Consider the following 27077-nt stretch of genomic DNA (forward strand, 5'->3'; position numbering starts at 1 on the left):
CAGACCCATCTTACGGATCATCCTCGACATGATGCACTTACCGTTGAGAAGTTGGTGTTACTAATCCTTTTTATGGAACAGTTCATGGAAAATTACATTTACTGTTATTAAACCGCCGGTGAATAACAAGCATGCACGCAAGAAACACATTAGGATTAATCTTCAGGTAATTGACCTAGACTTATGTCAGAATGATCGTGCGAGCTGGCATTAATAAACCTTATGTCTTTACTAATGAATAACAACAAAGCGATGCACTTTGTGCACCGGGGACCGGCTGACTGTGACCGGCGGATCCAGACGAGTTCCCCGTTTTCATGTCTTGCTTTTTCGGTGCTTGCTCCTGTTACCTGGTCATTCAATTAATCCCAAGACAGAAATGTTCACCCCAATAGGCAAATACATGAAGGACCCTACGTCCAGGGTCACATCCATTGTAAGAAAATATGAGGCTTAGTCGTCACGGGGGACCATTTTTCCATGTATTTTCATTTTTTAAAAAATTCCCTAGGAAGGATAAAACCCCTACTTCCCGTGTCTGCATGTCAGTGGGACAGATTATAGTCAATTCAATGAACACACGCATGGTAAATTCGAGAAATGACCACTTGTGAACCACTTGTCGATTTTGCCGGGTACTCGGGGTATATTTTGTGCAGAGGTTACCAGGCAAAATAGACAAAACGGTCATCGCTCGAACTTACCCAATACTGATGAGTCATATCAGAGAATTTTATTCAACTGAGGGCGCGCTTAGGGTCCCTCGTATGTTTCTGGACATCTCGGATCCAGTTTGTTCACCTTATGCAGCCTTTCTTAACTTACTACAGGATCTGGTGGAAGAGCATGGACCCTAGCTCAGTCGATTAGGAAGCGCCATGTGTGGCGCTGGACCGCGACTACGTCTACGGGCAGACAGGTGAGAAAAAATTGATCTCAGACTTAATCTGAGGAAAGGTTATTTAACTGTGATGCTATAGACTTATTTGTTATTGATATGAATTTCAACTAACAACCACATTTTCTCGTAACTTCGATTTGGGTAGTACCGGTAGGCTTAATCAGTACTTGGAACACTTTGTCATCATTGATATCCCGCGTAATTCAGTTGCAGTTTGTATTTGGTTTTGTAGTTGAGGTTGGATTATGGACAAGTAAGTGTAGATGAGGATAAAACGTGTCCAGCGCTAGGTCAGAAAAAAATCACAAAAACTCCCGGTCAGAGTTCATGTGAAAAAGTCAAACAATGATTTTTAATTAACTAGTATTGTGAAGTAACATATGCTATATATTTTTTAGAACTTTACGATATATAGCGAAACAAGGGACATTTCACTCCAACATTGCCTGACCACTTGCATGACGTGTGTCCATTAGGGACAAGTTTTTGTAAAAAAAAGTTTGCTTCCCTAGACCCGCAGAATATTGTAATCCACACTCTTACCAGACCCACTTAAGGGTAACGGTGTTAAATCGTTAAAGAAAATTATCCATTTATTCCTTTGACACGCACAGTTCATGTAGATCGTGATCTTGAAAAACGCCTGTGGGAAACTTCAGTACATATAGGCACGGATAGAGTCGAATATAATTGGTACTTATAACTTGCAGGCATAGCGCCACCAGTTATTTGCGCTAGCGCCCTCGGCCCTATTGTAAAAGCACAGAATGCCAAACAAATGCAAAGGGCGGCAGCGTCGTTGTGATGCTACACGATTTCTGCTATCTTATAACTCTTCTTAACCAGCTTTCATGTACTGCTGCAAACTGCTAGCTAAGTGCAGTTTTCATGTTTGCGTCACAGCAGAAGGATTTTGAGTGGACAGTTGTCTTTTTTTAAAACATCTATTCGAAACACGGGCGTCACAGCTAGGACTTTTCCCAGGGTGGGCAGGACGTTTTCTTGGGGATGGGCAAAATACACACCGGTACCAAAACCATAAACTTTCTTCCCTGTTAATTTCTCTTGCATTTTCCTTTCTTTTCTTTTTCTCTCCCCCTGTTTTATTAACTCGGACGCACATGATTCCAAACTTGGTGAACCATCCTTTTTTTTAATACGGGCAATTCACAATAGTGAGCCTCCAAGAGATTGCAACGCGTTGGCCAGTCACGATGCTCGAAATGTGTGGACCCAATGCGCGTTTGGAAAGGGTCGACAAATTTCTCGCTTTGTGATTGGTCAACGCTTTGCAAACTCTTGGAGGCGCAATACTGGGAATCGCCCGTATTCGTAATTAAAGTCTCATACGTTGACTAAAACAATGTGAAGTCAGAGGTTTTGCTTAAAACGTGACTCGCATTTGATTTTACACAAGTGAGGAAATTCAAAATTGTCTTGCTCTGAACAATCAGCCTTTGTGCACATTTTGGTCTGGCGGTCATGCGAGAGATCATAGAGAGAGGAGAAAGCGTGTCGTTTTTCCCGTCCCCCCCCCAAAAAAACATTAGGCATGCTCGTCGCAGCCCCATCGAGTCAGCGTCTCGCCCCATCGCGCAGCGTCAACACGTCCACGAGAGAAGGAAAAATAACCCGTAAATAATTGAGGCGTCTTGGGGATCAAGGTTGATGGAGTCAACACTGGAGCCGACCTGATGATCTTCTCACTGCAAATATCTTTCGCAACTCCTGCGAATTTAATTTGCCAGGAACTGCATTTATTATTCTTGCATTTCAGACATCAATCGAAAAATCTCAATCAAAGTGGTGCAAATATAGACGGGGAGATCTGTTCCTTGCTCTGTGGGGAGATGGGGGCGTGCCCCAGTGGATGTCCGCACCACCCAGGTGCCACTCTGCCCCTAATTAAAGCCTTAAAACGAACAAAAACTGCCGTACATTATTTTGCTGTCAATGCTCCCTTTAAGTGTTTTCACCGCGGGCGTCCCACAGGTCTCACCCAGTCATGCCACACTGATCTCAGGACCGATCATTGATGTAAAATTTGGAGTACTGACCATTGAGATAAGATGTGGAAATGCACAACACTGGTCATTGTCGTACGTGACGTTATACTTGTAGGTCCTGCCGTTTCCGCTCATAAATAGAACTGATTATGTTCAGTGGAATATTTAACAAGCACAGACAACAATAAACCATCGTCTCCAACGCGACATGAAACGTTAAATACCGAAGGCTCATAATAATTTATATACTCATCATCCCCTACACCGTGTAACTCTGCTTCGTATCTGATGAACCATCCTACCCCTTGCGCAACCAATAAATGAATTGACACAGCATGCCTCTTGAAACTTCATCTTATTCCTTCTCGGTCATTAGGCCCAATTCCCTTCGATTTATCCCTATCAATTTATCGCGGTTTCTAAGCGCTACCCTCATCTTTTTACCACCGTATGGTCCATGCAGAATCCCCTTTTTTTGCTCGAGTGGTAAAGACAGATAAACACGTTGGGCGCAATGTGTAGATTCAGCAATTACACATTAACAAAGTGGACCTTAATGACATCAAACCCACCGTGCGCTAGTGCTCAATAGCTCACGCAGACTCATTGAGATGGAAATCGCATATATAATCCAGCCATCCTCTCTGGTGTGATGTGTGGGGTCATGTGACTCACCGCTCGCCCAGTATGTATCTCACACGCACGGCTCGACAGCGCTGTCATCTGTTAGTGGCCGTGGTACGGGCATTTTGGCGAGGCGCGAAGGGTATACAGCCGTGTGTGGTTGCCGCTCATAGCCCAAGGACTATCTACGGAAGACAGCGAGCAGCATAGAAGAGGGCGGCCCTGTGGTACGTCGGCTCTTCATACATTAAACATATTATCGCCCAGTGCTGGATGTAACAGCTGGTTAGGTAGGCTGGGTACGTCTGTACCGCCATCGAGCAAGGAACTAAATTTGTCTGGGAGTCCGCAACGAATTTGACCTGTGCATTAAGGTATGTACTGAAAGCCTACCAATTTACCATACCTGCCATGGACAACCATTGAACCGTATCACTGACCGTTTCATTTCACAATAACAGGTCGAGAAAGCTTCAGTTGTGGACAATATAATATAGACGCTCACTGTCACGCATGCTCACAAAAAGTTAGGACTTTTCAGAACGGTTTTTGCTAGGCCTATTAAAGCAAACTGTTGTTTGAGATGTGCGTAGGCTTTACAACTGTTCTTGCGCGATTCGGCATTATACACATATTTGTATCTGGTTTTAATGTGTAATACGTTGGACTCTTAATACCAATATACATGTAACTATAAAACTACACTGCGTACTTTGAATTCAGACTTTACGCAAACTGCATGCACAAAATATTGGGAAGCGTGCATAATTATGACAGAATATTTAGACCAAAGTTTTCTACATGGCATTCAACCAGGCAGTTTGTATAATCGCTCCAATGGAGTATCACTCCGTAGGCATAATCTACAAATAAATCAATTGAAAACTCAATGCATATCAACATTTTACTGTGGTAATTACTTTTATTGCTTTCAACCGATAATATAATTATTACCATTTAATATAGGCCTACATTATGTTAATTAAATGTAACTGGCAAATATTTGTACTTGCAGTATGTCTCCAATGTGAATTGGGATTTAATTTCAAGATGTAATCATACCTGTACAAACTACACATTCCATAAAATTGCCCTCATTCAGTTTAATCTGTGGTCCGCACATTTCAAATACACCCACATTGGTCACTTGTAAAATTATTTCTGTATTCCTAATCCAATGATATATAGAAACCCATATATTGAGCGTTAGTTTTTATACAGTTTATCTTATCAATTTAGGATTCGTTGACATGAGTCTGCGGGCACATGCCTTTTTGTGCGGCACAGACAATCACATTAGGTGTAATGGAAACCGCAGATAAATTTACAGCTAATAAGGTAATTTTAAAAACTACATTTCAGGGATGTATCATTCTCCTCCTGCTTTAGCGCATTCAGCGCTTTAGGCACAAAAGATCACCGACAGTACGAACTCCGCTTTCTCACTGCATTAAAGATGTCCAAGGAAAATGTACACGACGTTCGATTTGGCAGCTCGCGTAATAAGGAAACTGAACGTTGAGTGTGACAGCTACGCTATGGCTGTTGAGTGTGTTAATTTTATTATACGTCATTAAGGAAAGTCACGCCAGACGTTAATTGGCTTTTTATTTGCCTGGGAGCGGGAACTTACGAGAGCTACGATCGTAACTGTGATAGCATCCCGCTGACCCCCCCCCCCGATGGTTTCAGTTTGGAGTGTGCGGAGGTTAAGGTGCAGTGACAGGGGCGTAACGAAGCCAAGCGCGCCGTTTGATGTAATGCAGAGTGACGCGATTCAAAGGTACTCGTCTTTGAGTTTGATTGAAATGGAGGCATTGTGATCAGTGCCCTTTTAAAGAAAATGTGTTACTTCTGGTGTTAGAGGACATCAATTAATTGTAGGGACATTCTGCAATTTTATGTCTGGAACAAAGTAACGTTGGATACAGAAATTGTGTCGCACTCTTGTGTTTTGGTATGTCTTTGAGATTCGCGACGGCAAAATCAGTCTTCGTGCCCTTACCACCAAAAAATGTACGTACTGGTAAAAGCAACATGATTTTTTCAGTCGTTTATCTGGTTAATTCATCGAATTGAAAAACACGTTAAAAACCACTAATTCCCATGTGTTTATGATTGTTCTAAGAATCCTTCATGGCCTTTCCCCTACCCAACTTCAGATGATCTTTAAGTCGATACCAAGTGGTAGAGTTTTTTGTGGGTTTATCGAGTAGTTGTTTGGAGACTTTTATATATGACCGGATGAACGCGAGCACCATCACAGAAGCGGACTTAGGCCGCAGCTGGTTCTCATGTCATGTGGAGCCAAGTGATTCGAACACAGCCTTATTATATTTACCGAAGCGGCCAGTGTATAGGAGAATCCCCGTGTCGCGAAAGTCGTCGTACCCTGCAGAATGTGTCCGCTCCGTAACGTTTCGTATCATTAGCTTATTCAATTAAAAGGTCCTGCAGTGGCCCAGGATTTTCCTAGAAGCATCGTCCTCGCACCAGTAGCTGAGAAAACCCGTGGGGTGACGACTAGACCCCAGAGAATGCTCATGGTGTAGCCCAACCATGGACTAGAAAGCGACGCTAAATTGATTGCATCAGTATTGAAATTACGTCGGGCAATGTCCAATGGCCCAATCCCATGCTCCAGAAATTTTGTTTCATAGGCCGTCTGAGGAAAAGAATGCCAACATTCCCGCCGAGGTGTGGGAAGTTTTTAGTTTCGGACATTGTAATAAATGATTCAGTGTCGCCGTGCCTCTGTGGAGTATGTGCGAACCGTGCTCGTCTAGCAGGAAAATAAAGTTGAGTTTTTGGATGGTATTTCCCTGGCAACCATCGAATCTCCACTGCGAATGGATCATCAAAACATGGCGAGAATTATGCTCTTTGAACTACCGAAATGTCACCGTATAGCGGCGTGCTGTTTTTCGAAGGCGTATTTATTGCCCCACCACCGGCTGTGCACAGAGCCAATGGGTTGCTATGTTTCATTGGCATGTTGTCCTCTTGGAGGCCTCACACGGTTGAGTTGAAAGAGAGGCTACACTGGCAAGTTTCCGCCGGTTGAATGAGTTCTTACTGGGCAGCCAACATGTCACGTCAAAGTTCTTCGTGTTGCACGTGCAGCCTCGGTTTTGTTGCAGTATGGAGATTCCGTGCAGACTACTGCACATCACCAATAGAGGGTCTGGATCTTACTGAGATTTAGTTTCCTGTGGACAAAGCATGGGAAAATAGTAATTAATGCACCGTGAAAGATCAAACCCGATAAGTACTTGATGGTGTGCGCATCATGCATGGGCCAGAGACCGCATGATTGGCTTTGGAAAAGCATTAGCCGTGATTAATTGTGGTCGTAGTTGGTAATCATCACCGATCAGGCTGCGCGGGAGTTAAAGGCCGAAACACAGAGAGCTCACCATAAGTTTCACACGCTTGATTTCGTTTGTTCACTTGTATGCTTCTTTATAATCAAACACATTTGGTCACTTACTGAGAAAGAGCACTAACAGCTCGTTCCGTGTTAAAGAGAACTTCTTGTAAGGGCGCCACAGTTCAATGGTAAATCTGTCCATGCCATGCCCTGTGCGCGTGTTGTGTTGAGCTTGCGTTCCTAAGAAAGAAAGTATCTCCAATTACCTGTGACGAGAGTAACGCGTGGCAACGCAGATCCGATAGCCATATTCAGACATGTTGAAGTGATACATGTACATATTTATTGTAGTTCCCTCACACAGTATCGAGTGCTAGATGTTCATGTGCCACATCAAGTCACACTTATACAGAAACAGCACAAAACGATACAAGCTCCTTAGCAACTGGCGCAGCACTTTTTTTGACAAGATTTAACCGGGCATCAAAATGCCAAGGCCACGCTATAGGGTTGAATGAGGAAATCACGGCCGTAATTGAACGGCGTTGTTGATAGTCAACAACCTCATTATGACTAATACATGGTCGATCCCCAAATGGGTAGAATTCAAGTAGATCGTTAGGCGATAGGGCGTTCAACGATGAAGAAAAACCATCAAGTGTAAAGTACATACAGCTTTGACGACCTTGACAGCAGCAGCTCAAGTTTGTCATTTACAAGTGACAATATAATGATTGTCTGCAGGACAATGGTTTACTCGCAAGTATAGCGTGCCCTCCAATTTATCATCGCAAGAATAACTCCGCCTAGTACCAACCGTAGATTATAAATGATTTTTCTAATGGACGGAGAGAATCCTCAGTTCTTACGTGGACCGCCTTTGTAGGCTAAAAATGTCTAGACAGGGCAGAAAATCATCAAAGTAAACAGACACTTAATGAACAGCTGTTACAGCATCCTTTCTAGATGCATCGCTTGGCGTCATGTGTTGACAGAACATATGCAGTCAATGGTGGCTCGGCACCGAAGTCTGTTCGACGTTCTTGATGTTGAGAATATAAGCCGCGCAGCCGTGTCTCGGATATAATTAGGATTGCCATGGTAACAGAGCAGTCGGGAACGGTTGACTGCAACGTGATATCCTGCACGTTTTTAAGGGCTGTATACTGTGGGACTAAAAGTCCACATCAACCGTATACATTAACTACGACTTGGATGATTTCCCAAGACGGGGATTATAATGGAACAGTAGCAGAAAAACAAGTCGAAAAGTACTGATGCATTCTGATGCAGCAGACGACAGAAATATATTCTGCATTTAGATATATAGGTGACTGACATCGATGGCCGCCCAAAACCCCTTGGGTTTGGCTCATCAAGCACGAGAAATGTATTTCTTTTTTCTTTTTAGTTTAAGTGAGACTTGAGGTATGTCAGAAGTTTTGATTGAAATAATTAAACTAGGTTCAATTCTCTGACAGTTCTTTTTAGAGCTTTTCTTGGAATATGACACCCACTTGAATCATTCCCTACGCATGTTACATCTGGGGTCCTCAACCTCCGAAGTGCATTTCGGTCACGTCTGCCATTACAAAGCATTATTATTACTGGCCATTCCTTCAAACGTTAAAAATATAGTTATTCATCCAAATGAAATATGACATGTCGACATTTCATGAACCTACGTGCAGTGGCCTAGCTAGGATTTTACTAGTGGGGAGGCACAAACGGAGCCCATCATCTTACGGGGGTACCAGCTTTTTGGGGGGAGGGTACTTTTTGTTAACCTTGTTCAGTATCCATTAATCCGTTTTTTTGCGGGGGGGGGGCACCTGGGGGGCACTGCGAATTTTTGGAGGCACTTGCCCCCCCCCCGTGGCTACGCCACTGCCTACGTAACTAATGACTCTTTGATATTTTGATATACAAGCGAGCCTTTTCCCTTGTCATTCGCCGGGACCAGTGTCGGTGGAAAGACAACCTGCCAGTGTCTTTATGGACATTGTAAAATGCCCACCCAATCCTAAGGTACATTTAAATTTGAATTCATTATTTATGAGACAGAGCAAATGAAAATGTTCACCTCATTAATCCCCATTCTGTTTGTCGAAGACGAACAAAACAAATAAAAAACAGAAACAAGCAACAAAAACGCGGTACTGTCAAAATTTTGCTTTCGAATTTTCTTCACGAGTTAAAAGAGGATTCTAATGCAACGCTGTATTTCCACTTAAGGCGTCAATTTTCAAAGCGTGCAGCGCATTGGACTTGTATTCTCAGAGGAAAAAAAAATTCCGGCACACGCAGGCGCAGCCCAGTCTCGTGCCATATGGCGGGGGATTAGGTGAATATACCATGCACATATACCATGTGAAAGCTGGTGAAGTTCATGAAATTCAATATGCGGAGAGTTTTTGAGAGTCTATGCATGTGAGAGTAACATGTTCAAACATTGATGCTACCTACCTGTTTTCATCTCAGAATTCCACACTGCAAGGGAACTGCAAGCACTAACCCATTCCCAAATAACACGGACGGAACTAATTTGAGTATCAGTGTAATTCCAGAAATTTGGAATCCATTTTTTTCGTGTCCCTGTCATGTAGCATTTAGCTCAGAACACATTTTCTAATTTCTAAAGGTGATGAATTAATGCATTCTTACCCGCTAAACAAATTGTAATAGTTTGAAATCAATTCCGGTGATTTTTCCGTGTCAAAATTATCAACGGTCAGATGTAACAGGGACACAAAAATATCCCACGTTTGGACCCCGAATTTCTGGAATTACCCATCACCATCCGATGCCTTTACGGAGCAGGAGTGTGTTCGTGAGAGCAGCCGGTGCTTAAAAAACGAGCAATTAATAACGAAATTCAGACACCCCACGGGGTAATTAGACTCGCGCTCTTAGTCCTTTCGAGATAATAATTAACCAGCCACCGTGGTAGAACACATGCAGTGATTCGGGGTCTAGGTGTTCAACATGGGGTTATAAGTACTGCTCGTTTGTTAGCTGATCAAATAAGCAATGTATAACGTAGTAGTTCAGGCGTGCTTATCATTTTGTAGGGGAAATTGTGTTCCGCTGCTGCTGCAGGTGTGAATATATCATTGCGGCTCGTACAGTCACTTGAAAAAATAAAGCAAATAACTTCATGTGTTCATGAGTAAATTAATCAGTCAGAAACAAAAGTAACATTTGCTGGGTGAAGGTAACGTAGATTGCGTTTGAAGGTCAATTGAAGGAACTTTGTTCTTTTACATGACAGTTATGTTTTCGCTTATCGGACTACTTTAATAAAGGGAAATTAAATTCTTTGTCGATATTGTAATGTTATTCTAAATAATTCGTTCATTATTAGTTCTAGGGAAATAGCAACAGTTTCAGAATTCAGCACATGAAATGGATAAAAAATGATTTGTTTCAACGTATTATTTTTCTTAATATCGGACTTCAAGTTGGTTGAATAAGTATCCTTTGGTATCGCGTTTTTGTTTTGCTTTCCAAATTGGTTTTTTTTTTCAAATTTATACTTGTCACTCAGCCAAAGTGAATGGTGCCACATTTGCCATCATTTGATCCGACCCATTATGTTGGCGGATTTAACTCACATTGAGCATTTGGTTATCCAACAATCAGGGGTCTTTGTGTGTGTGTCCTTGCCTTATGCCCTTGGCCAGACAGTGCGCGGCAGTCCAAACCAATTTCTACCGACGACTGGTACCCGAGGCTACACTTAAATGTAATCTTATCACATCAGGACGACACACGTTAATCGTATACGATGATGGGAGCTGCTAGTTCTTTCATTTTGCTTCATTGTGTGAGGTGTGGGCGGGGCTACACTGTAACAAACGTTGGTCAAAACAGTGTCGGCCATTTGTTATTTGCCCAACCTTGGTTAAAGCTATCACATTGTTGGTCAATTTTCCGTCACTGTTGGTCAAAAATTGACCAAATATTGGGAAGAATTTGCCCAAAGGTTGCTAAGTTGATATTTTTTACCAACATTGGGCAAAATATCAGCCCAAAATTGACCACCCTTTTTACAGTGTAAAGGCGCTGTTCATATTCAGCTATGAGTTTTGTCGCTGTCTGCTCTTATGACACACTATCAAAGTTGCGAATAATATTTTTGTTCTCGTTGATTTCATATGATTAAACTCACCATCTGTTCATATTATGAAAACTTTACATAGGCAGAGCGTATCAACATCAAACTGTAATGTTATTTTATCCTCTTTGATATATTTGATTAAACTCACCGTCTGTTCATATTTATTCTTATAAAAATGTTTACATAGGCAGAGCTACCGTTTTCAATATCAACCTACATCTTAAATTGTATCTTTCCGTGTTTACATTGCACATTCCAGTGTTGCGCTTTCATGTTTTAAGTGGACTTTAGTTGCAGTAATGACAAACAAACACGTGATTAACAAAACAATGAGCATGTTCGGGACGATTGTCCTGGATGAACCCGTGGAATTAAGTGAGGCACGTTTTGTAATCATGACTAGATACCTTTTCAAATTAATGATAAAGCTTGCAGTTTTCCACCTTCGCTCTAGCATGGAACAGAGGGCAAGCAGAAATTGGGCGACGAGTAAAAAACAATGAGAGCTGTCTCGCGGAATACCTCATCGTATTATCGTCACGCGTTCACTGTTCGGGAATGGCAAATGAAATGACGCAGCGTGTATCTAAGAGCAACGGGGAAGATTGCCCCCCTTGTATGACGTCATATTGACGTTGTGGACTGTTCCCTGCGGCAACGATATGAACGAGAACCTGCAGTTGTGTTTCTCTTGGTGGATGCGGTGTTCGGTTCCCTAAGGCAGACACGTCCTACTCAGCTTTGCCGAAACTAACCCAGTTGTTTGCGTCATTTTGTAAGATAAACTCCAGATCTTACACAGGGAGCATCGGTAGGCCCCGTCTCGAAAATAGTCTGTGGGTTGTACATCATTGTCGTGCGGATTCATTACAAATGCCAAACCTCAGAAGACATCGACGCGCCTTCAAAAGCGTCGAACTACAACATTCCCTCTCACGCATTCACCTGATTTCGATCGCTTCCAAATGAAGCAACTTTTGTACGCACAACGGAACAGCTTTGGATACCCCTTTACTTGAAATTTCAGCAGCATTGTCAATTTTATATGTACTAGGTTTTTCTCTGTTTAAGTTAGCTCAGAAACAAAATAGCAGATCCGCCCTTCGTACTCTAAAAACTCGCGGGTCAGATTGACCCAGAATTGGGTACCATTCGGCGTAACCCTTTTCTGTGTCAAAATATGACTCCCTTTCGGGTCATATTTGACCCTTTCTGGGTTACACTTGACCCTTTCTGGGTCATAATTTGACCCGGAAAGGGTCATACCGAATGGGACCCTATTCTGGGTCAATTTGACCCGGGAGTTTTTAGAGCGATATAGGAGAATCCACATTGGTATAAAACGTTCCGTCAGTTCGAAACACGACGCCTATATCAAAGGAAATTTGATGCACAAGTTGCAGACATGGTTTGTCACAGTAACGTAGCCAGGCTGGGGGGGTAAGTTCCTTCGGGGGAGATTTTCCCTTCCCGGGCTACCCATCTGAGTTTGTATGGTGGCTGTCTCTTTCATGAACCTTGTCCACACTACACTCTAAAAACTGTGTTGCTATCACTCTTTTTGCTATCACACTGTTAACATGTTTGGATGCTGAACATTCGTTGTCCAGTTCCCAAACATCAATATCCAGTGCACTATCTGTCAAAACTGATACGTTTAGTGTCTGAACATGTTTACAAACTGATAGCAGCAAATCGTTTAGAGAAGTGTTTAATGGTGAATCTAGTTTTTGCTGTGATAAGTACATATCAAGACATCATACAGATGGCGTAGCAACAGATCCCAATTTCCAACCGGAGAGCGGGGGGGGGGGGATTGCCCCCCCCCCGGTTACGCCTCTGGTCTGTCACCTGCTGTAATTTACAACCAGAATCATCGCACTCCGTCATCCCATTTCCTCCAATATCTTTGCCGCTTCAGTTGGCTTTTGTTAAATCACCCAACGCTGGCAACTGTGCGTCATATTCTTTCTCACCGATGTCGTCAATTCACATGAAATAAAGTTTGCGAGGCAGCTGTAACCCAACAGGGCTCTTGCACGTCTAAAAGAGGGACCAGGACACATTCCATGCTAAAGCGACGGTTTTACTTGTACAGCATGCGCTCATTTAACCGGGCAGGTGGTGTCTTTGGCCCTGGCGTAGTGAAATGGAAAGTTTCTTGGGGCTTAAATGCTTTGAAATCCTTCGAACATCTTCGAGCGGCCGGGATGGGCAAAGTCCTCTCCCCGGCCATGCCATAACAGAGACGGCCAGCAACCTCAGAATTTACGAGGTCTGTCTCATTTCACCAAATGCGCGTCTCGCGACTTTGTTTGCTTTTTAATTAAACGTCTTGATACTAGACACTAGTCTTGGCCTATAAGTACAACGCAGCTTCCTTTACCTCCTAACTAATGATATCTGCCATCGGTGTGACGTTTTCTGTAAATGACATTTTAAATATCCTCAGAACCAAAGCAATGCACTTTCAAAGGACCATTTACAGTTAGAGGTTGTGCAAGTCCTTTATCTTTGCAAACTTTTTGGGCTGCTTTTTGGATAAGCTTTCACGCTGTATTAAGGGCTCTTCTATAGAATTGGTACAAACCTTGTAAACCTCTTCGTAGGGCTCCTTCATCTCATGATGCATGTTGTTAGCGGTCTCAAAGCGTTGTCGTTCTTCAAACAATTTGTTGTTGAAATTTGCTGATTATTTCTAGGCCTTATAGGGGTACCGTGACAATGAATGTGGGCCTCATTGAATGCCCCCAAATACAGTTAACGCATTACGCACATAACATCGAAAATCGTATGTCTGCCATGTCAAACAATGCCATAATAAAATGATGTAGCAGCTTTTAAGCATTCTCACTCAGTTTCAAGGGTCGTTGCTGCATGTCTATTCCGACAAAGGAAATGCAGAGGAACCTTCAACCTCGTTCCCATGCATGACAATCGCACCGTTAATTTTACAGCTGCGTGGTTTGATTCTCGAGATTTCTGTCCACAAAGATCAGGATTCTGCGCATGTCCATCCGTTGGATATAATTTTTTAGGCACAATCAACACGGCCCTCTCAGCTCCCAAATCTTCTGGACCCTAATGGGAGTCCACGTTGGACGATTATTAACCAAACTGCCCAAACAAAGGCATTGTTTACACTGGCATCTTGGGACAAGCGAGGCTTGAAATTCAAAATGACGAGCAAAATCTTATCCCGTCCATTCCCGACGAGATTTTCACATCATGATGCCCGGTGTTCATATTAGGATGATCGACGACATCAATTTTGAAAGAATTATCAATTACATGCATGCTTTGCTGTAAAACAGAAATAATAATAGCTTTTCCGGCTCTGCATCTGATAGGTGAATTCTTAAATCCTTACTGTTTGTGTGCGTGTAAATATAGAATTGCTGTCCTCCTGCTAAAATATTAATATTGATATGGTAACAACCTTCGGCCACAAAATTCTCATCGCATGAAATAAATAATAAATTCTATCCTTTCAAAGGAATGCCAAGTACAAAACCAGCATATAACTGTAAGCATCGGAACTGAAATTATGGTGCTTCTTGGAGCCGAAATTTGAAAGCCGAAACGGATCCGTTCCAGATAAAGGCATCAAAATCGGTGTAACACGTCGCTACAGATTTCTGACCATGAATGTCACAACGACGTTGTGCCAAGTTAATTGCTTTCTCAGTGTGGGCCGTGTAGTACACCCGCCAGCCAATTTCGCCATTTTGGTCTTGTTTCCCTTACAGTCCTCGGCCCCAGGCGCACTGTTCTCCTTTAATCCTACACTCATCCATCGGGTATCCCTTCGCCGTGCTAAAGTAGGGTCAGACCTAAATGTCACTGCCAAATTTCCAGCAGACGGTTTTACATCAATAAGATCCCCGATAAGCAAACAGCCTCTGTTTTCCATCTCAGTGGCCGCTAGAGCTGTCTCCGCGAAAGAGGCTATCTCAATCTTGGATATGTTCTAGTTAAGGGAACCAGGGGGAGGGTTGTGTAAATACGCTACAGAACCGTGTTACTGCAGCTGAAACGGTCATGTTTGTTTACCCAAAGCCTAAGTTTCAAACTATGAAAAAATTGTAAAATTTGATTAGAAGCATAACTTTGATACTTGGATTTGATAGTGGAGATGCTTGATTGTTCCCTTGTATGCCACCTAACTTCCGTCTTCCGTCTATTTTGGCATTATGTGTGTTGCTTGTCTAAGAGCGATGCTGGTTTATCTTAAAGCTTTGATTGTTTTGTTGTTATCGTTAGACGGCTAACAAAGTTCTTTGGCTTTTATCTTGGATGTGGTGATAATGTTTAACTAATGTTCTACGACGTGAGTTTATAGGGTGGCTGAAATGAGTTTTTATAAGACACCTTTTTGTGCTACTTTATACTCTTTTTCGATATATGAAACTATGTGACATGCTTTTTTTTAGGTTTAATGTGCCGAGAAAGGTGTACTTATTGAAACATTCATAATTATCTGTGCTTTTCTGGTTAACTGAGGGCACTATTGCTGTGACGTCATTCATTAACGATTCATTTATTTTTTTAAATTTTGAATCCATAATTTACTCACTGAAAGCATTTCTGAGAAAGGGTTGCTCACTGGATTCTGCACAACAATGAAACACTAAGGAAAAGAAAATTTAGGCCAACAAAGTATGAAAAAGCAGCATTTTTGTGCACAAACTAATGTAACACTGAAGGGTTCTTCCCGGGGTGGCGTCGCAATTTTACTCATGAATATGGAAATCTCATTAGCATAAAACTAGAAAGGCGGCAAACTTCCCTGTAAAATACTAAAAAAAAAATTGAAAATAAGGTTAGCTGAGACAGAACGGTGCATTTGAAGCTTTATATTAAAAAATGGCTTTGCAGAAACCCTTTGATTACACTAACAAAAATAAGTACCTATCTGGGGAGGAGAAGGGCAAAGGTGGCCACATAAATGATAAAACCAAGGAGTATCCTATAGGGTTCCAGTCTTGGACATATCAACCTCGTCTGTTATCTTCTTGGGTGGCGAGATATACGAATGGGTATCGAGGCCTGCTTGGCAGATATCGATTTTAGGCCGGCAACCAGTTGTCAAGGCCCGTTTCTGGGGGAGCAAAAAAACTTGACAGTTTTGCTGATGTAACCTTTTATGGCCTCTCTGAGGGTTGAGACTATTTTATGGCTTTACACGCTTTCTGAAGAAATGAGGATGACATGAAATAAACCCATATACCTTTCTATCGTTATTTTTCAAAAACAAAAACAAAACACATTGGGGGGGTTGTTCCTTTGAGAAAGGCCTCCTTTGCCACCCCTCCTCCGGATCAGCCCGTCGATGTGTCGATTAAATTTTCTCCTTAATAGTCTGCAAGTGAAAGTACTACATGCATATAGAATGGCTCTCTCTCTCGACAGAGACAAACTTCGCAGACCGCTAGTTGTGTAACTTCGATACACTCTGGAACTAAACCCATCCTACACGTTAAAAGTGGAAATGGGGATATTGTCGAAAAATGCAAAATACTCAACACGATGATTCTGCACTGCCGAATAGAGACTTTGTTCTAACGTCACACCTGAGGGCAAGTCTTCGCTCTTGTAAAAAAAAAATGCTTGGTTAAAATCTTGCAATGTTTTTTTAATAAAGGAGAAAAACCCTCTAGCGATTGTCGTCGGTGCATGGAAGTGGTCTACTGGTTGATTAGCAATGGATCGGACAGAACTTTGCCGTGTCTGTATCTTTAATCGCCTCATAATTATATTCTGCATGTGGAGGGCTCACTTAATATTCGACAATCCATTTTATGTAACAGCAGGCCTAGGCCTACGTGCCAATACGTGAAACTACTGTCGGGGCATTGCAGCTTTCCAAATACTCTACTGTACTTGGCTAATGGAATCGCGGTACAAAAAGTGCCTCGTCAGTGTTTACGCATGGTAGGAACCACTTAACATTCTCTGCCAGCCGGGCACGTGATAAGCTGTCATATGAATTATAATTCACAGTTTGAAATGGACGTATTAAAATGGCTCCAGCTTTTGCGTTTTAATTGTTGGCAGAGTTAATTTCACGGTTCGTCGCAAGGGCTTGGAACATCAGAGAGCCATGTATTACGTGTCTGGGACAAGATGTTTTTGACGGATGCAGCGTGTCTCACGTGTATGTAAAATCATATTGCAATCAGAGGATTTGGGACTGTTAGGGTTCAATATCCTACGACAGTTGTGGTAAGATCTGAAACTTTGCTTGGACGCATACAGCGTTAAACTAGACTTCATGGATGCCGCACAAAAATGGAATGATGCGTTAACGTTCACCAAAGACATCTCTTGTAGAAAACGAGCCCGATAATATTGGAAGCCGTAGGCCCCTATGCTGTTTTAATGAAATTGTTCGAAAATTCACGCCAAAATGACTAAAAATCACGACCGAGTGATGTATGGGCCTACTCATACGTGTACTGCCGTGTTATTCCGCCTAAGTTGATGAAAATTAACTTTCTGCTGTCGATCATAATAAGCCCCCTAATGTGTGGGGCAGTTTTCGCCTCTTCACAAACAGCCTACTTTTGCTCCGTCGGGTGCGTGCGTTTCAAGGATGCATGCATCTCCAGCTTTCGGCCGTGTAGGCTAGTACATGTATAAGCCTTAATTGTGTCGTCTGCCAACCGCCCGCCCAAATTAATCATTTCCGTTAGGAGCATACATGCAGGCAATCGCGAAATGCTTCTTGTAGGCCCTACGTGGGATCGGATTTTACATCTTCATGGGGCATGGCTTGATCCCCTCTCCCAACAACACCTGCCATTCCCGGGCCAAATTTGTACCATTCGCCTTAAGTTAACCGAGAGAGCTCAATTTTACCAGGGTGCTTATTAAGTATTGTTGCTCGGAAAAACAATGCCTATCAAGAATCTGCCGAGAACGAGCCAATTAACAATAGGAATTAGGGCTTTGATTTCGCTGAATATTTTCTTTTACTGAATGGTTATTTCTCTGCTAGGCTAGTTTTTTACATGACGTGCGGGAGCCCAAGGCCACTAATACATTTCAACTTTTCATCCGGGGACGGACCATGACAACTTTGCCTATCGACAGAATGCAGCACGTGATTTGTGTGCCTTATAAACTGATAATGAAATGAACGGACTTTCAGCGGAAGAAATCGCCTACTGATGATATGATTTCATAAAACCTTCTGATTTGAGCGCATCGAAATGGATAGTCTTGTTCATGTCCCGGATGCGGAAGAAAAACAATTTGTGGCATTTTGGCTTTGGCACGGCGCGTCTGCCGAACGTGTACACGACGCAGTCGCGAGTCCGCGGTCTCGACGAAGATAGAAGCGGGGGTGCTCTTTTGGTTGTTAGGTCGTGCAACCTTCACGTGGATTGAGATCGAAAAATGTGTGAAACTCACGAATCGTTTTTCGAGTTTACTCCCATCAGCCTGATGGGATCTGATTTTGGAACAAAAAACAAACAAACAGTTTGCTTATGAACTTTAGAACCGTCGTGCTATTATTAATGTTAAACTAAACTAGGAGATAACCGATCATGGAGCCATAAGGCTAACCAATCGCCGGGAGACTCAAAGGTTATTTCAACTTGGTTCGTCTCTTTCATAAGCTCGGTTGTGATCCTTGAAAGTTGAATGTGACTGTCTGTGGCAAGATCCTCTTTTTACATGATGGCAAGCGAGGAAATTCAAACGTCAAACAACTCGGAAGCCGCGGTAGAACCCCGCCGAAATGGCAAGTGATCTTTAGTGGTTATGCTCGTTATGATTGCATGAATAATCCGCGATCTGACGAAAATTCTTGTAAGCAGTCCTTGAGCTCCTAGTGAGTACGTCGCCGGTTGAGTCTGCAGGTGTTCATGTAACAAGTGGCAAATGGATTTCTCGGGTATCAATGGCCTATTCTGTGGAGATAACCTTAGTTTATTTTACTTTTAGCAGTCAGCACCTCAACTCATATTTGTTGTGCATCGCACTCGCCGCCACGTTTCTGTCGCACTATCCCACTTTGCCGAGGAACAAACCATGGCCGTGTGGGTGAGCAATCATGCATACAATTCAACCCGAGACCTTGCATAACACAGTTACAAAAGAAAACGTGCTAGACGGGATTTAAATCATGTCATGAAAAGAGCGTACGTTTTTTCTGAATTCTAGAAATACGACAAAGGATGTTATGGAAGTTTTACCACTAATGCATGAACTGACTAACATTGCAGCAAGCTATAGCCTACAGTATTTGACAGTCGTGCATTTAGTAAAGTTCTCCATGTTCCACGAGTTTGCAGTTATTTTTTTGTAAGTAATATACATGTACATGTATGTACACGTACATAATGTACATGTAGGGGAGAGTTATATAGAAATCTAGCGCTTCTGCACTAGGTGTGACATGCTAAATGTACATGTATACGGAATGAGAAGTTGGGCATCAATGTAACTTGTGAGGAACCTCTTAATTATTTTAGTTAAGATCTTGTCAAGTTCTGTGTTTTTCTGATAATTACTGATTGAAGATTTTTTTTCTTGTATATTGCATAGAAGAAAGGACTATCCAACCGAAGGGATCCAGTCAGCCAGCTGCCACCATGAGCGCCTTCTACCCCTTAGTCCTAGCCTCCCAGGTTGCAGTGGTCTTGGTCCTGATCCTGGCGGGCTACTGGACGGGGCACTACCTGGGAGGCTTTGCCTGGGACGGCTCGGCTAAGGAGTTCAACCTGCATCCGCTGTTAATGATTCTAGGACTTGTCTTCTTCTACGGAGATGGTGAGTTAGGCTGTGTGAGATTGGAAGACAAGTGAAAGAAAGGGAAGCTCATTAGTACGGCACTCCACACCCTGGAGTGACTGGATACCTGTGAGGCAGAAATGGTTCTTGTGGTCGATTTAGCTGCTTCGTGCTGAAATGGCAGCATCGAGCTGTATATTGGTAATTACAGAAATCAGGGGTCCAAAAGTGTGACATTTGCATATCCTTGTTTTATCGGGCCTTTGTTATTTGATATGGAAATATTACAGGAATTGATTTCAAACTATTACTGTTTGTTTGGCAGGTAATTTGCATTCGTTCATCACTCTTGGAGATTAGAAAATGTGTTGTGAATTTACAAAATCATATGTCAGATGTGACAGGGACACGAAAAAAAGGACCCTATAATTTCGGGAATTACCCATACTCCCCAGGGAGCTGAGATGGTATTTGGAATGTTTCATTGGCCGAATGAGCAGGGGTTATAATGATGGAAAGCGCTTTGAACTTAGTTAAAAGTGCGATATATAATCCTGTTATTATTATTGTTTTGGTACATCAGGAAGTCAGTATTGATTGCCGTTGAAACATGGGGAATGAGTGGGAAACAATTGGTTCCCATTGTTTGGATTGATCAAGATATATCCAGCCAGAAAGGAGACCGAGGGGGGCCCCTCAACTTGTCCAATCGCTTTACACACTATAGACTATTGATACCTAACACATCCCCCTAGATGTCTGTAAAGAATTCCTCAAATTCAAGTGAAACAATGACCAACACAAAGCAGGGGGTTCTCTCCATCTCATATCTTGCTTCATGTGGATCAAGATGGGAATTTTCTGTTTGTGCCAGCTTAGCTCTGGCATTACGCCAGTTTCTGATGGGTATAAATAACAGTGCACTGCATTCCACATTCCAGTCACCGTAGTTCCCTGAATCACTCGTCTCTTCTTTCAGCCATCCTGATGTTCCGCATCTTCCGCAAGGAGAACAAGACAGTGGTCAAGACGATCCACATGCTAATGCAGGCCCTGGCCATCATCTGTGGGGTCATTGCCCTCAAGGCCGTCTTCCGGTTCCACAATAAGGCTGGCATTCCCAACATGTACACCTTACACAGCTGGGTCGGTCTACCCACGTTCATCTTGTTCTGCCTGCAGGTATTTTGTTCACTGTTTTATCCGTGTGCTTTTATACTAGTCATATGCTTTTGATAGCTTTGCAGATTCTCCAAAGCCATCAGAAGACAGGACTTAAGTGTCAGCCCTGGGGCCAGTTTCATAGAGCTGCTTAAGCACAGAATATGCTTAAGGACGAAAAAACCTTGCTTAATTAAGAAAGGTTACCCCAGCTCAAACTCTTGTGTATTGTCACGCTAACCAAAAGACAGGTACAACACCACTCCCAAACAATATACATCACAAGACGTTTTGGCTGCTAACGTGATTTGTAAAGCAAGTTTTTTTTTCATGCTTAAACAACTTTTTCGCTTAAGCAGCGTTATGAAATTGCTCTTGTGCTTGTCATTCTATGTTCTCAAATTTTGGACGCATACATGGAGTAGTTGAAGGAAAGGAACATCAAACAGGCATGTATGACTTAAATATTTACGCAAGCTGAGCAGCAGATCCACCTCAGTAGGGCTGTGTCCAATCCACTGGCTATGGCTGAGAGTACCATACGTACATGTGCACAAACGCAGCCATTTATCCAGCAGCTTCCATAGGAGCACACGTAAGTTCCAGCCGTAGCCACAAAATTCAGTCTCCACATGTTCAATCAGAAGATTCCGGCATTGACAATGTTCCCCGACTTCTTTTGCAGTTTATCGGCGGCTTCGTGTCTTTCCTGTACCCGAAGCTGAACGAAACAAGACGGGCCGCCGTCCTGCCCTACCACAAGTTCCTTGGGGTTACCCTGCTAGGACTGGTCAGTGTCACTGCACTGACCGGTATTAACAACAAGCTCTTCTTTGCCATGCCGTGAGTATACGTAAACTCCGCCGTAACATCTTCACGACCACGCACATTCATCCAAGAAAGTCAGCTGAGTGTATAATTATGTATTTGGTGTCCTCAAGTACACTTAGTTTGACGAATTGTTCAGCATTAGTTTTTTTTTATGTAGATGATTTGATGCTCTGTTCACTGATTTTCAAACACAGGCAGAAGTAACCTCATGCTGGAGTATTCTGTTGCTTGGAGGAGCTGGTCCAAGTTGACTTGCAGAACTCTGGCGCGTTGTGTTTTATGTGCATTGTATGTGAAATAAAAAAGGGTTTCTTTAATTCTCGGTTGATGCATTCTGCACAACACAGCCAAAAAGGTCTTGGTGCCCTCTGCCAAATAAATGTAATCAGAAAGGTTGTTTTGGTATCTGTGAAGGATTAACTTGGAAGATGGAGGTCTATAGGCCCTGTGGACTTGGTGTTGGACATCCAGGTACTGGCCCGTCAAAACCCCCAGACTAAGTGCTTCAGTCCCCTTTTAGACACGTAGTAAATTTACCACTCCCTGCAGGGCGACCCATTTTTTAGTACATGCAGAGCTGGGGAGCCCGGAACTGGGACAAAAGAGTTGGTGCTCAGCACAAAAGACTGAGCTGCTGGGCATTACCAACATTTTTTTGCTCTCAATAGTGGAGAAAATCCAGCCTTGTTTTGAAACAGTATACCACGGTTTGAGGCATTTAGAGCGAGCGAGCGGATTACCACCAAGGACAAAAGCTCTCCACCACCGCTGCGTTGAGCCACACAGCACCGCTGCACGCTAATCTGGCCCCCTTTGAAAAGAGGTCAGCAGTGTACTGTGCCAGTTTTGGGAACAAAAGAATCTTGCGTAACACCGCACAATCTGGGCTCTTTTTCCAAGGCTGCAGGCCTGGCTGAAATATTCAGGATTCAATGAATTTACCTGTCAGCTTTAGAGTAGTGCCCAAAGAGTCCTTTATGTGGGTATAAACAGCCATTAAATGAAATGATGAATTTTTGAAGATTTTCAAAAACGGAAAATCTTGAAAAGGTCCCGGCATCTTGTCTTGCTCAAAAAAATTCACCCAACAGCAAGTGGCTAAATGCTGTGATATTCGTCATTTCAGTGGTGGCGAAGGAAAAGAGAAGTACTCCAGCCTTCCGCCCCAGGCCTACGTGGGCAACTTCCTAGGGCTGGCCATTGTCATCTACGCAGTCATTGTGGGCTTTCTGGTGACTTGCGAGGACTACAAGCGGGAGCAGGACGCCTCGAATCCGGAGAAGCTGCCGTTGACCACGGCCGAGATGAAGCAGTTCCAGTCGATGGACCCCGCTGACCCATCAGCAGGGGAGGGGGCCAAGTAGATCACCCTCAACCCCTCAACCTTGATCTGTCAACCCCTACCCAACCACCTGTGCTAGTCTGAAGGGATAGACAAAAAAGAAGGATGTAAGACCTTCTATCCTCACCTCCAAGCTGATTTCCTCAACCCACATTCCTAATCCAAGTTTGCATGCTAACAACTGACAAAGCTTTTACAATCCATCATTAGGAGCTATATAGGAAGATACTAAAATTAGCTGTAACCTTTATCCTTGCACTTCAATAATCCACAAACCCAGAGTTGCAGACTATACAACTTTGACCTCTAGCACTACCAGAGAGAGCCAATTAGAGTAGAGGTGTCATTTCATTATACGAATGCCCAGTCCTTCAGCCAGCAAATCCCTTCCACTCCACAGCCATACGTACCTGCGACAAATGATAACTGTTATCTTATTTACGGCCATGCAGCCTTTAATTCCTTTTTTGACTGTCGGCCCATTTCTAGTCTTTGCAAACTTTGCAGGTGATAAGCCCCTCAGGATGAAAATCCCGATTGCTTCGCATGAAAGCCTTTCATAGCCAGACTCCTGATGAGGCTGAATTGGTTCATGGATATATTTATAATTGTGTAAGGATATTACAGGGGCGGATCCAGGAGTGGTTTGGGGAGAGAAATTTCCAGACTCTTTTTTTATGTCCTACTGTTCTCTGTGCAGGATCCCACCTTTATTATTAGCGCTGTAGGGTACAGAAGCGTGACGGCATTTGACATATGGAGTGCACAACACGTTCATACATTCCGAAATTTGTATCCTTGTGGACGCATGGCTTTTTTCTCCAGCACTAATTTGGCCGCGTGTGAAACGATGTATTCAAAATGCTCCCATTTAAACATGAATCACTCTCCAGGACTGAAATTTCGACCGAATGTCCCTTATATGAAACACTTCAATTTGCTACGGATTCCTACGCATTAAAGATTTCTCCTTTTTGAGCAATTTGCAAATATCAGTTTCGTGAAATCATTGTGGAGACCTATACACCTTCAGAAATTCCTTGTGGAGACTTAATTCAACCCATTCTTCTGGTCTCCACAAGGCACCATATTTCGAAACATGTTGGTTCACGTGCTGGTTCTCACGCCTAGTGCCTTTGACACACATAATTGTGCACGTGACGGATTCACCCTGACACTCTTTAACTACAGTTTGATTGATTTTTTTTTTTTTTAAAGTTTATTGGTGTCAGAATGGAGGGGGGGTTGATCCCACTGTCTGGATCCACCCCAGCTAGACCCCCCAAAATTTTGAATTGAAATTTGAACAACAATCCTGCTTTGTTATAAATTTGTCTGCATATTGGTATTGTGATGACAGCAATACAGTTACCTTTGTTAGGATCTACAGTAGATAGTTGCAGGTGGTAGAAGTAGACACCAGTTGGAGACTTTGAGACGCCTGGTGGCGGCAGACAAAGCCGCTTGCCTAGAACTGCACGCGCATGCCCACATCAACCAAAAAGGACCGTTGTGCCTGCCGTCACCAACCTTGTGTCTCAAAGTCTCCCTTTCAGCTATATCTATGCCATAAGCAAAATAACAGTGAGAATAAGTGACTAGTGGTATCATAATGCAACACTCCATGATCAACTAACCCTAACTCATGCTAAACCCAGTGACACTTTTTCCTTGCTGGATTCTGTCTGCCTGAGCAGGGTGCCCAGAAAAAACCCGAAGGCGGTTAGGGTTAAATGATTTTTGAGCTGTGAAAAAAATTCCTTGCTACGGTTCAGTGTCAACATGTATTCCTGCAAATAAATAATATATCTATATAGAAAGTATATTGAGAGATATAAAAAGTGGGCGAAAGAAAGTGTTATTCTCCTTCATTTGTGGAACATAATGTATTCTATTTTGGTGTTATGATTGTGCAGTGGACACATGTTGCATTGCAGCGCTAAACAATGGTTGTGGGCGTGGCCATGAGTTTGCAGATTTAGGGGAAGGTCTGGGTGTATCATTGTAGACTTTTAACTTCCAGGACCGATCGTGGAAAGGTTTCCTGAAATGAAGCAAACTTTTGGCTTTGCGTTGCTGAAAACCTCACCACTTGTTCTTGTCTCGCATGAAGCGTGTTTCTGCATACGTGTCCTTGTGATATGCATCATGTATTGCACTTGGTGTGCGTATATGTAATCCTAGTGAAAGGTACTCTATCTCTCTGCCTTATAAATAGAATTCAACCGAAAGAAGGTTGCATTATTCAGGAATAGAGAAGTTTAATTTATGTACTTGGTCGCATTTTATTAGTTTTGAATGGACAAGTTTGACAGTATTATGGTGTAGGTGTCAAATATTTCCTGTACATTTGGGGAGGGGGATTTTATCAATTGTATGTAGTGAGAACGTACATTTACCTGTGCACCTTCCTGTGGAGTCAGTGGGGGCCCCATGGAGTACAGAAAGAAAGCACAGCCATAAACTAAGTGTGGCACCAATAGTACATGGGTTTTGGGTCACTTTTTCAATTACCTTCTTGAAAAGAATATTTGGGGATGAGTGCGTTAGCGAGGCACTTTTGGGACTTTTCTGTCCTGAGTATTATCAGTTTCCATCGTTAAAGTCTGTGTTTGGTAGAATCACAGAATGTGCTAATGACGTCTCTCGGTGTTTACTGCAGTGCATTGTGGTACAGAATGGCGGCCTTCATTACAGTGCACGTGACCGTTGTATGCCAAAAGTAGGGGAAATGACAGAGGTATTTGTATGATCTTTCCAATCACAAGAAAGTGTCGGGCCCAATCTTACTGTTTCCAGTTGTGGCAGATAATTCCCTCTGTGATAACAATGGTTACCAAGAAATCTGCCTTTTGGATACGGGTAGTAATACGAATAGGACAGCAGTGTATGGCGATAATGTGCAACGATGAGGCTTACTATATCCCATGTAAACACTGTACTGCGTCATTAGAGCATATATTTAGCTATTGACATAAAAACTTCTTGACTTGCTTAGGGGACTTCAGGCTCGTTTCATGGAATTTCATATTGATTTCCTTCTTGGTGACTTCTCTCTCTCCGTTTCCATCTTATGAACCCACCAACCCTACTTGAATTGGTGCTAAACTATTGCAATTATCAGGTGTATACCTTACAACATTACCTGTAATTTAAAATTTGGAATCATTATCTTTACACATCATCATGGTAAGAACTGTAAAATAATTTCAAATTAATGAATGGAGATATTTCAAGTTTGTGTCATTCATTATAACTTGATGCAGGGTTCTGTTTTTATAATTTTATTTACATATTTGATTTAGTAAGAAAAAGTTTAAGACTGTACCTAAGTAAGAAATATCTATCCTTTTCTGAATTAAACTTAAGAATTCTACCTTGTGAAACTAGCGTTGGTGAAAGGTATACCAAAAGAAATTATTGGGTCAACAGCTTTCTGTGAAATTACTTTTTAATTACTAACGTGCATTAGAAACTGTAGCTAGTGTGTATTGCCTGTGTTGTATGTGTAAAGTACTGCTTGTCAAAAAGTGATAATAAAAACACCAAGCAGCAGAAACTGACATGACTACCTTTTGATGATTTTTGTATCAGTTCCTGTTAAACGCTTACGATTTGATTGTTGGATAGTGCTACATGTCATATTGTAGTTGGATCGTGTCATGCCATATATCATGGTGAGATAGTGTGATATGTTTGATGTGACTGCCTTTTGATGACTTTTGTATCAGCTCTTAACGCTTACGATTTGATTGTTGGACAGTGCTTCGTGTCACATTGTAGTTGGATCGTGTCATGCCATATATCATGGTGAGATAGTGTGATATGTTTGATGTGACTGCCTTTTGATGACTTCTGTATCAGCTCTTAACGCTTACGATTTGATTGTTGGACAGTGCTTCATGTCATATTGTAGTTGGATCGTGTCATGCCATATATCATGGTGAGATAGTGTGATATGTTTGATGTGACTGCTTTTT

General features: G+C 42.5%; 1 protein-coding gene across 6 annotated transcripts; it reads left to right on the plus strand.

Moving 5' to 3' along the window:
* The first annotated feature begins 3585 nt into the window (after window positions 1-3585).
* Window positions 3586-26660, plus strand: LOC110979437 (ferric reductase SjCytb561-like). 6 transcript variants are annotated; one of them, XM_022235226.2, is made up of 5 exons: window positions 3586-3905; window positions 19578-19802; window positions 20743-20945; window positions 21610-21767; window positions 22882-26660. In XM_022235226.2, exons 2-5 carry the CDS (start codon window positions 19625-19627, stop codon window positions 23117-23119), a joined length of 777 nt encoding a protein of 258 aa, XP_022090918.1. In that variant the 5' UTR covers window positions 3586-3905; window positions 19578-19624; the 3' UTR covers window positions 23120-26660. The 6 variants fall into 6 exon arrangements, with proteins under 6 accessions (XP_022090918.1, XP_022090920.1, XP_022090916.1 ...); XM_022235228.2 differs by having other exon boundaries at window positions 19581-19802; XM_022235224.2 differs by lacking the exon at window positions 3586-3905 and adding an exon at window positions 18389-18771.
* The last annotated feature ends 417 nt before the right edge of the window (window positions 26661-27077 follow it).

This window comes from Acanthaster planci, linkage group LG17, assembly GCF_054643075.1.
Source record: "Acanthaster planci isolate LZ-2023a linkage group LG17, COTS_SCS, whole genome shotgun sequence".
Taxonomy (NCBI): Eukaryota; Metazoa; Echinodermata; class Asteroidea; order Valvatida; family Acanthasteridae; genus Acanthaster; species Acanthaster planci.

What these genes read in the sequence shown, in the direction of transcription:
- LOC110979437 (XM_022235224.2), top strand. Translation starts at nt 18,705, where the DNA reads ATGATGGCAAGCGAGGAAATTCAAACGTCAAACAACTCGGAAGCCGCG. An exon ending in TGTCTTCTTCTACGGAGATG is followed by an intron (nt 19,803 to 20,742) that starts GTGAGTTAGGCT and finishes CTCTTCTTTCAG; the next exon opens with CCATCCTGATGTTCCGCATC. An exon ending in TCATCTTGTTCTGCCTGCAG is followed by an intron (nt 20,946 to 21,609) that starts GTATTTTGTTCA and finishes CTTCTTTTGCAG; the next exon opens with TTTATCGGCGGCTTCGTGTC.